This window comes from Sabethes cyaneus, chromosome 2 (genome assembly GCF_943734655.1).
Source record: "Sabethes cyaneus chromosome 2, idSabCyanKW18_F2, whole genome shotgun sequence".
In the NCBI taxonomy this organism is placed as follows: Eukaryota; Metazoa; Arthropoda; class Insecta; order Diptera; family Culicidae; genus Sabethes; species Sabethes cyaneus.
Genome location: NC_071354.1, coordinates 31041205 through 31054008, shown reverse-complemented (window position 1 = coordinate 31054008; position 12804 = coordinate 31041205). Strand labels below are relative to the sequence as shown.

Below are 12804 nucleotides of genomic sequence, written 5' to 3'. Positions count from 1 at the left end.
CGAACTTGTCGCTCAAATGGTCACAGGAATATTAATCCCACAGAAGTCGTCTGTGCTGGGATCAACCTATCCGATCAGTTCTGATCTAATGCGATCGGATAACGGTGCTGATAAGAGAGCGTGGGAGAGTGTAAGGTTGGCAATGCTACTGATCATCACTGCTGTGATCGAAATGCGATGTTTTACGGGCGGACGGACGGAGCGGGCGAGAAGGTCCTTTGGCATATAAAAGAAAAGATAATTAGCCTGAAGCTTGATAAAATCACCAGATTTAGATGTTTAAGAGCTGAAAAAAGTTTTTCATTTCTAAACCTAAACCACCCTAAACCATAGATCAACCACAGGTTGAATAAAATCAGCTATAAAAGCGTTTAATTAGCCTGAAATTGTTACTTGGGCACTCGTCATAAGAAAATCTGACATGATGCAAAAACAGATAAAATATATTGTGATAGACTTTGGCCTATTATAAATTATAATTATAATTGTTTCTGTAAATACTTTGAGCATAAATTTCTGAACAACCATTATGCTAAATTTTGCACTTGACAAACGTTATGCAAAATTAGTTGGCCACACTGGATGTTCTTGCTTGTTTCGTTCAGTTTGGTTTCATACCTAATTCGCTGATGCAACCCTGATACAATCTGATGGTTTTTAAACTGAAGCTGGACGAACAAATTGGATTCGTCTCTGCGGCTATCGCTGTCGCTGCTAAATATTTAACAGCACATTGTACAAAACTGAAAAATTTGCTATGATACCTTTCTAATTGCAATCAAGTTTAGTATCCGTAGTTTTTCGGTGTTTCTGATAAGCAGCGCAATAAAATTTTATTGCAGACGCTTTGCCTTTGCGTATTGCGTGTGCGTCTGTTTATTCGGTTTGGGTTTATTCGCGGTTCGGCGAAGGCGACCGCCGCGCCTCGGCAACACAACAGCTGCTGAAAAAGAAACGTCAAACGAACGGTAATCTTTCGTTGTTTATCGTTCGCTTTGCATCATTCCTCCTCGGTTTCGTATTTCGTTTCGTGTCAAAGTGAACATTGGAATAAAAATGGCGCGTGTTCGCGGGTGGTCAGATTTTCTGTGAAAAGTGGTGTAAAATCGTTAAGCCTTGGCCCGGAAATTGATTTAGTTTGTAGCTTAAGTGAGATTACAGATCAGCAAGGTGAAAATCGGAAGAACCGTTAAGTGCTAGTGCTGAAAACTTGAACAATTTTTCTGGCAGGTCATTCTCTGCTTGGCTTCTTTATACCGTTTTCCTGATGTTGCACCTTTTCCTGCACACATACTACAGTTATATCTCCTCGATCGTTACAACACCAATCCACGCAAATCGTTCCACGTTCCGTGTGTGCGTGCGCTCGAAGTGTTTTGAATATGAATGACCTCTGTCTCTCGTTTTCGCTTTGAAGAAAAAGGTAATAAACAAAAGGTTTGCATTCGCAATCGGTGTTTGGTAAACATGGAAGTTGAGCGGTTTTTGCGCCTCAAGAAGTGCTAGTTTTTTTCTCCTTTTTTATACCGTAAGTGAAAACGCCAAACTTTGTACTGAATTTGGTGATGGTTATCCGTGAAAACTATCATCGAATGATGTAGGGCATGTGATCGAAAGATAGGCAGTGCGCAGTGTGTTGAAGTGGTCTGCCCCTGAATGCCGGAGGTATGGTATCGCCCTCCAAAACCAAAGGTTCGAGGGTCGCAGCCAATCAACAGCAAAAGACGGCTACCAGTAAGTAATTTTTTGCAGCTTTTCCATTTGAAAAAGCAATTTTCTCTGTAAAATCCAACTAGTTTAGTACCTAATATGTATCGTTTGTTATCCTAAAATGCTATCATTCAAATCGATCTATTTTTGTTTGTGCTGTTTGTCTTGTATACACTATCAAAATTGTATACACTATTTATATGACCACAATAGTATCGTACTACGCCTACTACGCATCGTTTTATCTTCTGTCGAAAGTGTCCTTGAATGCGTTCGATTGTTTTGATTGCCTCAACTGTGTCGTTCTTTACATAGCGTCATGTTTACGCTTCAAGACAAGCCTTTCTCATTTTCTGCTACTTTTCATTTGCCGACTGCATAAGGTAGGTATTCCACCTACTAATAATTGACGTACTATAAAATGTTTGCCTTAGGCAGGTACATAAAAGAAATAAGTCGTAACCAATTTATATAGGTATGCAGTTGCTTATGCAAAAAAAAACTCCATTAGGAAATTTAATTAAATATTTAAATTTATTACTCATTTAAAAATATGGTCATATAATGTGATCATAAACATAGATTAAAAATTATAATTCAAAAAACTTTAACGTGTGCATTCACATGGGTCCTCGGTACCGGTTTTCTTCGAACCTATTGTTAATAAACGCCGTAAGCTTCTCTTAGAAGGTCCACATAGAAAAACCAGCAAAGTGCTTTATTTACTCGCTAATTTAAAACGTATCTAAATATTTAATCGAATGCAGGGGATTGTCACGCACTTTTACAGGACGTTTTACTTTCTGGACATCAACTTGGTCTGGAAGCATTTGAAACTAATTTTCCTTGACCTGCTGGGATCCTGGGATAAGATGACTCATTTTTTTATGGTTTGTGCAGCGCCAGATCTGCGATACTATAATTGACTTCGCTTGCTCTCAATGAGATTCGAACATAACGACTGGTTTGTTAAAGCAATATTTGGGAGACTACAAATATCTAAAATTCATTCTACAACGGACCAAGTCTATACCTTGCGGAAGATTCGAGTCTCCACACATAATTTATTTATCGACTTTAAAACTACGTCCGATATAGTATATGAATATGAATATATGGTACTACCACCTGCCTTAGCAGACTCATCCGTTCATAGCAATGAGCCTATCATGTCAAAAAGAGTTGAACATATTCAACAATTGGTCATGCTTCCCAACTCTTGTATCAAGGGCCAAAAGGGAATTGGTCGATAAGCAACATCACTTGCACGTACCAGGGATTTAGAGAATCTCCTTCCAAGGGCTAATTCACCTGAGTCAATCGTTGAATAAACCGTCTTAATGCAGAATGACTCCAGTAGGTGGGGAGAAGAGCCCGCTCATTATCCACGATGTGTTGTTAATCGGGTCAAGATTAACCCTAGAAAGTTGACTGTTTCACTCTCCCTAGGCCCACCGCTTCAAGCAAGTGCTCTGATGGTCCCTCCCTCTTCCCGATTGTAGTTTATTTATGAAATGTGGTATATATGGGTAAAAATAGAACAATCTCACCAGCAGTCCTTCGAATGGAATAGAGTTGCGTCCTTTTAGTTTCCATAAATGCTTCTAATAATTAATTTAATTTTTCTTCTGGTATCCAATATCCATGTGCAGTAAACACTCGTATTGGCCAAAGTTTTCACTATAAAGCAGTAAATGCTTCATAAGCTAAAACGAAAAAAATAATTAAAATAACTTATATTATGCTTACCAGATCGTGTGGCTCCACCGTTTGCCCAAAACCTCGATTATGAGATCAGGCAGCCGGGAACCACACAGTATCGCTCCTCCTAGCTTGGCTACTCAATAGAGCATTACCGGGTATGGCCACGTGGAGGCGCTAGGTAGGGGCTTGGGATAGCTAGAGCTATATTGGACGCTCCTCATTTGCCTTCCCCATTTCATACCCTTTAAAACTACGTCCGATATAGTATACCCAAACTGACAAAATCTTAGGAAAATGAAAGACAAAAACGGTTTTCCGAGTAAGCCTACTAGACCAGTCACGGCGACAATTGATGCGATTCAGAGCTGTTTGAAAAATTCAAGTGGCCTAGTCGGACTCATTCGGAAATCTCACAAAGGATTTTGACGATCTAATTGGTGTTCCTGCCTGCAAGTTAGGCACAAATTTCTATACATTTGGTCAGTTTATCTGCTTTGTCGATGTAAACAAGTCTCAAAACCTACATCTGCTTTTTCCGATTTCGCTAATTATCAACCATAAGTCTAACCATCATAAATGAAAACTATGCTTAATTTTTGAGAATAGCACTGAAAGAAACAAAGCAGGGCGACTGAATTAGCCACGGGACAGTATTTGTCACCCTTCATGATATTCCCACGGAAGAGGTAAAGAAGAGAGCCCCGACTGGGACAAAATTCCTGGGTAACGTCTCGGGATATATAATAAGAATACCATTTCTTGAATGGTTTGATCATATCCTGAAATACAGCAAGCCGATCCAAGAATCACCAGTTTTGATTTTCGTGGACGGATACAGCAGTTATACAAACTCATAATGAACTATGTGGTAGTGCTTGTGCTGCTTCCCTATTGCGGCAGTAAAATGCAACCTCTAGGCTGTGCGAGCTGCTGAACAGTCAATTCTCAGGACGTGCTACCGGGTTATAGGATGTAACATGCTGACAATAGCTTAACACCGGAAACGGCTAAATTTAGAAACGCCAGGAAAGCCTTGTAATCGTTATATATTTTCGGATGATTCATATACGCTGTCGGAAGTTATGGATGTATTCGAATTGTATTCTGAGCCAGAAACGATAGAACTGCATTCTGCATCAAAGTCAGAGATTTGAATCTGCTGATTTACTCCACTGGACAAGCTACTCCTTCCAAAAAATCGAAGAGCCAAGACTGCCAAGAGGTTGAAAGATTAAACGCAACGGCAGTTGAAGTTATATCTAATGCCTACCGCACGCTGAATGATCGGATATGCAACTTTGATGTACATAAAATTTTCTTTCACGACGTGTTAGTACTGATCTTCAAGATTCTAGGGTAGCAACTCAACCAGGAAAAGACCAGGAATTTTTTTTTGACAGGAAAAAAACCGAAAAAAAACAGGAATTTTCATCGAAAACCAAAAAAAATCAGAAACTAGCTAATGATTTAATGACTTATGTGTTTATGTTCGCTGGTTCGGCAGAGCAAAAAAGTCTAGTTTCCCAGCTCTCGGCGGTCATCTGTAATGGCTTTCATCAATAATCTGAATAAAGTTGACTAAAGCTTGCTTCAGATAGTATTGGAACAAAAACAATTCTCGCCTAATTTTTCAAAAGGACCTAAGTAACTTTGAGAGACTCTCTTTGGTCTTCCTCTCTTTCGATTATTACGACGACATTAATGCATTTCAACAAAAGTTTTCTTGACGATTAGTTAGCTAGTGACACCAGCAACCGATTTATGCAAGGCCGATATTTAAAAAGTGCATTTGCATCGCCGTGGCAACCGAAAGAGAAGAAGCAGAAAGAATCTCTCATTGTTACCTAGATCCTTCTAAAAGTTACGCCAGAATTGCGTGTATTTCAGTAACACTGCATTTGGAGACACTGATTGTTTACAAGTTATTCGACCACTACGCCTCAAATAGGTCAACCAGTTGTTGCAATCTCAAACAGTCAAGTGTGGTTTTTATTGGCAGGTATATCTTAACATCGTCCGCGTAAAACAGACGACATCCAGTAGGCAGCAGTATAGAGAGGTCGTTAATGAATAGTGTGAAAAGGGGCCCAAGTTGCTTCCTTGAGGAACCCCTGATAGATTGCAAAACTGTTTCGATTCTGCCGGACCGATATTGACGCATAAACTACGGTCGGTGAGGTAAGACCTCGTCCATCTGATGAAAGCGACAGAAATTCCAAGTTTCTCCATCCGATTCAACAATATCGCGTGTTCAACACGATCGAAGGCAGCTTTAAAGTCTGTATATATAACATCTACATGCGCATTTTTCTCCATGATGTTTAAGCAGAACGAAACAAACTGCGTTAGATTAGTGGCAACTGATCTTCTAGGGAAAAATCCATGCTGATCAACGTATAAGTACTGCGAACTGCACATAAATAGTGCGTCGTGAACTATGATTTCGAACATTTTCGAGCAGGCACATAGTGATGTGATAGTTTTCTACGTTTCTCTTATCTCCTTTTTTGTGCACCGGAAACATAAATTTTTTCCATGATTCAGGAAATATATTCTGCCGGAGAGAAGTTTCGAATAACATCACCAGTGGACGAACAATAGCTGCAGCACATTTCTTCAGAACACAAGAGGGAATTCCGTCTGATCCAGCAGCGAGCGAATGTTTGAGCTTTTTGATCGCGGTTTCAACGAGTTGGTCCTTTATATGGAATATATTCAAGTTGATCGCATCACATGGAGTATCTCTGATTGCAGAGGCAGTCTGGATTTCCGAAGCAACAATAAGTGTTAAAGGAATTCTTGAAGTGAGTGGTAAAAAGTTCGCATTTTTCCATGGCAGTGTTCGCACAGACAGTACCCAGAAACATGTTTACAGGCAGTCCTACCTCGTTTTTCTTGGAATTCACGAACGACCAGAATGATCTAGGATTTCTGCGCAAGTTGGATTGCATTCGTAAAGTGTACCTTTTGTACAAGAGTAGATTATAAGCTCGGTAATTCTTGCTGGCTACGTTAAACTGTCGCTTAGAAAATGGACATCGAAGCTTACTGTATTTTCGTAGAGCAGAAGATCTAAGGCGCTTCAAAAATCGCAAACGAGCATCGCTCCGCGCTGGTTTACTAGGTGGTCTACGAGGGGGAACACAATCGGAGATCAAGTGTTTCATGGTTTGGGTAAAGTGACTAACAGCATTGTTAACACTCGCAAAACGGTCGAGGCAACTCCAATCGACCCGACTGATTGCTTCGGCTAAGGCAGAAAAATTTGCTCTACGAAAGTCCAAGTCACTAGCGTCAACAATATCTTCAAATTCAAAGGAGACCAGGTCCACTACCACTTCAACAGCGGGATGATCTGCCTCAATTGGAACTACCGGGTCAACAGCTTCATGGACTGAGCAAAACGAGGTTGCAGAATCGTTGACCAAAACAAGGTCAAGCAGGCGTGAGTTTCTGTTGTCCGTCGTATTTATCTGCATTAGACCATGCAAATAGCAACCGTCTAAGAGAGCAGCACAAGCTACCGAAATGTTCGATCGCAAGCTGTCAACCAAAGGCGGTGCATGCCCAGGAAAATTCCAAACAAGGCCGGATTGATTATAATCGCCGAATAATAACGTGAAGTCCGAAAGGCTGAGGTCAGAGTAGACAGCCTCGATGGAACTGATGTGATTCTGAATGCTGTTTAGATCGCCTTTGCGATCTGGGGGAAGGTATATAACTCCTACGCTCATTGTGTGACCAGGTAACTTAACTCATCCATATTTGTTCGAGTGTATTGCATATGGGGGAAGGATCGGTGGAAGCACTTAACCTCGTTGAGACCGCAATTAGCACGCCACAACCGCGTGATTTTTTGCTATTGTGTGAACTCCGATCACAACGAAATACCGTATATGAATCGCCGAACAACTGCCCTGAGTAGATTTTCTCGTCGAGACACGTTTCGGTAAGAACGATGATGTCGAAGTTTGGTTTAGCCACAGCAATAAAGAAGTCATCTATTTTGGTCCGTAATCTCCGTACATTTTGATAAAACACCAACAGGCTCTTTCTCACAGTGCTACGCGTGAGTGTGGTATGCTCCGTGGGAGATGGTAGAGGTGTGAAGCCGCTGGAATTTCGAGACATTCAGGCAAAAAACCGTCACCGGATGATAAGAACTTGCCTGAGTCTGCGGGCAGGAAGACCCCTCCTCCAGTTCCAACCGCAGGACCGGAACGACTGTGATGAACGCTGGCTGCGGGAGGCTCGACTGGGCCGGACGGATGAGGGGCTTCCGAAATACTGTACACGTTGCGTCCCGGCAGAGATGATCCTGCGAGAAGATCAGCAGCAAGGTGGTTACATCGATCGGTGTGAAGAATGCTAAAATCCGATGAACAGACAGGAAGCGAAGAAAGTTCATAAGCATTGCGGTACTTGCCAGATATCACGGATTGGAAGACCCCTACCCTAAAGCCGATCCCAGGACCGAGACGACTAACAGCAACATTGGCAACGGAAGGCACGACTGGGTCGGGGAGTGAGATGCTTCCATGATGCAGGGTGTAGCGCGTCTCGGTGGTGAACTATGGTCAACTCTCAGTTGTGAAGTGGGTCATCTTACAGCAGGGTGAGTAAAATGACGAGCAGGGCAGTGTCTCCTATCATCAGCATCGTCACGCAATCCAGAGGTAGACAGAAGAACATCATGTTGGTCATTGTTATAATCGTTTAATTCGTAGTCAAAAATGACTTCCTCAGCAAGGCACTCAGATCGACATGTGGTACTATTTTCTAATATTCGGGTATCAGGCTGGTGGTCAGGATTAGTATAGTCGACACTCGCAGCGCGGCGCAGATTACCAGTAGCAGCAGCATTGTGCATTTGAACCCCTTCGCCAAATATATTTTGAACGCACAGCTTTGACGTGTAGTGAAAACCTATTAAATTTTTAAACGACAATAACAATAAGTGTTGGGTCCTGTCGTAAATGATTATTATTCAAAAACAGTGAACATTAAATTTGATTCTACTTACTTATTAATTATTGTAAAATTCATTGTATAGCCTTATGGTAAACAATGTTTTTGGTTTTTCCGCCTGGAGCCAACCCATACAATGCAGATTGTTTCCCGATACGTGAACACGTCACATATAGCTGTCCATGCGAGAACCATGGATAGTCAAGGTTACTACCACAAATTTCCAATGGTTGACCTTGCGCTTTATTAATTGTCATCACAAACGCTAGACGAACTGGAAACTGCAGTCGTTTTTAATTCAAACGGCAAATCGGTGGGCATCATGGGGATGCGTCGGATCAAAACGTCGTCACCTTTATATTTATTTGCCTGTTGCTATTGTTGCTTCAATAATGTTTTTCATCGACTTTTTCACCACCTACCTAGTGCCATTACATTTTGTGTGGATATTATCACTACGACCAGCATTTTGATCAATTGTGATATGTGCCATTACATAATTGAGGTTGATTAATGTTCCTCAACGTTATAATTACTAATTCGTTTTTTAATTCTAAATGGTGTGGTGGTAATCCAGGCAATTCTAGCGAATTTAAAAATTCAGTTTGGTAGTTCACGACGTCGTCTTGGTTTGTACCGGAATCCATCGATTTCTACGAACATATTTGGCCCTCAATTTCGGCTTCAATTATGTAATTTAATTCGTCCACGTCTCTGTTTTTTTGGAGCCAAAATCGCTCGTTCGTTTAACCATATATGGTTTCTGTAATTTTGCCTAATATTCGGGAATACTTTTCTGATTAGTTCATCCGTTGATGCAGTCAGCTGACAAAAATCCACGGGAAATATCATTAAACCGGTGTAAACATCTACAGCGATTTTACCATCATCTATATCCAACAGTTGTTTCGCAAACACACCAGCTGAAATATCATTCATCAGCACCACACGCATGTTAGTAGTCAGTTGTATTGTTTTAACGTATCTCCATAATTTGAATGACTTCAGACATGCATTAATCTCGTCTACTGCGGTTGATCGCGAAATGACTGGTAATGTTTGCCGGAAATCTCCAACCAACAAAATCATTGTCCCATTATGGAATGCTGTAAGTTGTAAGCTGTAAAAAGAATTACTTCACTTTAGTGGCAACGGTCCGTTACCGATCCTGCGCCGAACGAATTATGGTCCTCCAGTACCGTCGGTCCTGGGCTGCCGTTCTCTAATCCCCACGAACACCAGCTGAACGTGCATCGTCTTCGACGGAACACACCCACCGGGTGCGGGGTCTGCCTCGGAGTCTACGGCTTCTTCCTGGTTCTCTGCTGAAAATAGTTTTGGCTACTCTTTCATCAAGCATCCTGGTCACATGTCCAGCCCTCCGCAGCCTGCCACATTGCACTAACTTCACTATATCAGCATATTTGTATACTTGGTACAGCTCGTGATTCATGCGTCTGCGCCACACTCCATTTTCCAATTTGGCACCAAGTATAGATCGCAGAATTTTACATCTGATCCATCATGGAGCGACCCTCACGAAAACTAGCTTGGTACTCGCCGACGAAGGACTCCGCTAACAGTCTCATTCTGCAGAACAGGATATGGGAAAGCACCTTGTAAGCAGAATTGAGCAATGTAATTCCTCGATAGTTTTTACGTCCCTTTTGAAAATTGGACAAATGAGGTCACCCAACCACTCCTCCTGCATTTGTTCTTTCTCCCAGATCCTGACAATAATCCGGTGGATTGCTTCGTACAGCCGCTCGCTCCCCGCTTTCAGAAGTTCAGTCGGGATACCGTCCTTCCCAGCAGTATTACAATTTTTCAGCTCACTGATTACCTTTTTAACCTCCTCTTGTGTTGGTGGCTCCACAGCTTGACCATCGCTTACAATTCCTATCCTGTCCCTGCTGATCTCCGCATTTACCTCTCCATTCAACAGTGTCTGAAAGTGCTCCTTCCACCTGGCTGCTACCGCCGTTTTGTCGGTAAGCAGGTTGCCAGCACTATCATTGTACATCACAATCATGGCAAAATTCCTGCATCTCATCGTTTTATAGAAACTCCGTGTGTCGTTGCTGGCGTTTCGATCCTCTGCGCCGGTGAGCACGTGCTTCTCGTACTCGCGTTTCTTTACACGATGGATTCTTTTTTCCGCAGCTCTAGTCTCTGTGTTTTGACGCGTTGCCGCAGTGAGCATGCGACTCCTGGCCTGGTTCTTTTCTTCTGTCACTCTCTTGCGTTCGGCATCAAACCAGCTATTACGCTGTCTTCCACGCGTCGTGCCTACCACCTCTCTCGCAGCTGTTTCGATGGCACCATGGATGTTTTTCCACAGCCCATTTAGATCTTCTCCTTCTACCTGCTGTTCTGCGATTCGTTGGTCAAGCTTCCTGGCTTACTCCACTGCTACGCCGTCTGTCGTTAACCGCTGGACATTGAAATGCAGCGTCCTCTCTGTGCGAACTTTCAATGCGATGATCCTTCGCACCTGAAGTGTCTCCAAATGGATCAATTGGCATCGTCTCTCGTAACTCGGATCTCGCCAAGGTAGATGACGGAGCGCAAAACGTAAGAAGCGGCGTTGAATCGGCTCAATACTGGCCATTCCGTTTTGATAATATGGATGCCAGATAATGGAACCGATTTCGAGTGTCGAGCGGATGAGCGAGCAGTATAATGCCTTGAGACAATACACGTTGGTGTAGCCTTTAGCGATGCGGAAGACGAATCCTAGAGTTCTGGATGCTTTGTCCACAATGTAGGAAATGTGTCGTCTAAACGATAACTGACTGTCCAAGATAACGCCTAGATCTTTCAAGCTCTCGTTGAAGACGGATTGCATCGGCCCCAAATAAATCCTCAGGCAAATCTTCAGATCATCAGCGTAGGATAAATGAGGGCCTTTAAGAACGTGGTTGACATCATTGAAGTACAGCAGGAAGATTAACGGTCCCAAAATGACTGCTTCGTGGAATCCAGACGAGGCCGAAAACGCATTAGATTGAAAACCTTCGGTTCAACCGTCACAATCAGTTTACGACCTGCGAGATAGGAATTAAACCAACACAGCACACTTTCGCCGATACCGAGACTTTCCAATTTGCCAATTGTAATAGCATGATTGATTTTGTCGAACGCCGCAGATAAATCAGTATAGATGACGTCCGCTTGAGCACGATCCGCAATATATGATGTGAGACACAGGATATTTGTAGTGGTTGATCTACTTGCTTTGAATCCATGTTGATCATCACTTAGGTAATGTTTGCAGTGGGACAGCAGTGGAGTCGTGATTACAAGCTCAAATAACTTCGAAGTTGCACACAATGATGAGGGCAATTTCCATACGGACGCTTGAGACGGACAGACTGAACATCAGCCGAACGGAGATAAGTAGGTCAGCGATGTGCTTCTTCGAAAACTCGGGACGGGATACCATCTGGGTCGGCTTTAGTCGACGATTTGAACGTAGAGGCGGCTCTAGAGATCATTGTTTCATCGATGTTGAGAGTACTCAGCGTATTCCCAGTCATTAGCGGAACAGCAAACAGTTGACTGATACACTGAGGATCCGAAGCAACCACACCATTCAGGGTCATGGTTGAAGGAAGGCCCGATTCTTCACGCTGATCGCTAACAACCTTTCCGTCGAAAACACCAATCCAGTCGATAGTAGCAAAGAATTCGGCAATGCTTCGGTGATCAGCATTCATTCCGAAAGTCGTACGAAACAGGCGGGATTTTCATTTGATCAGAATGATAATCGTGGAGGGCTAGGATGATTGGATGGTGGTGTCTTACTAGCTTAACCAGAGGCGACGGCGCGAGCGAACTCACTGGGGCAACATCCTGAACGCTGACGAAGCAGAGATCATCTAGACTGCGATTGTTCTCGTTGGTTGCGTGGTTGAACTGTCGCAATGTGGTAGAGCTATAACAATCGAGATGCCGTTATGCTCCGAGGTGTGCAGTGGAGTGATCGGGATCCGGATGGAGAAAACCATTGCTGGATGGTTGCCACAGAAGTGCCAGGATTGAAATCCTCGATAACAATGAGCTCGTCGGTTGCGGTAACCAAATCGATCGACTGATATAACCGACCGGGAGTGATCATCGTTTAGAGCATCGTCGCTTACTCGATCAGGTGGAATGTAGATTCCACACAGGACCTACACCTGCTAAATACTGCTTCATTGATCCTTTTCAATCACTTTTGATTTCAGTTTCTTGTTCACCGCAACAAGCACACCGCCGCCCGTTAACTTTCGACTATTTCCGGGCCCACGGTCACAACGGAAGACTTCAAATTCGGGACCGAACACCTGACATGAAAGAGTTCGCGGGTATATTAGAATACTTTTGTGAATTCAAGTTGGATTCGGAGTGATAGCTAATAGTTCAAAATCAATCGCACAC

At 42.8% G+C, this 12804-nt stretch overlaps 1 protein-coding gene across 1 annotated transcript in view; it reads left to right on the top strand.

The window, feature by feature from the left end:
- Positions 1-1081: 1081 nt before the first annotated feature.
- LOC128733432 (uncharacterized) overlaps positions 1082-12804 on the top strand; it is a 51487-nt gene continuing 39764 nt past the window's right edge. The window contains exon 1 of the mRNA XM_053827007.1: positions 1082-1734. Coding sequence (XP_053682982.1) covers positions 1668-1734 — 67 coding nt within the window. The 5' untranslated portion in view covers positions 1082-1667. The remainder of the gene's footprint in view (positions 1735-12804) is intronic.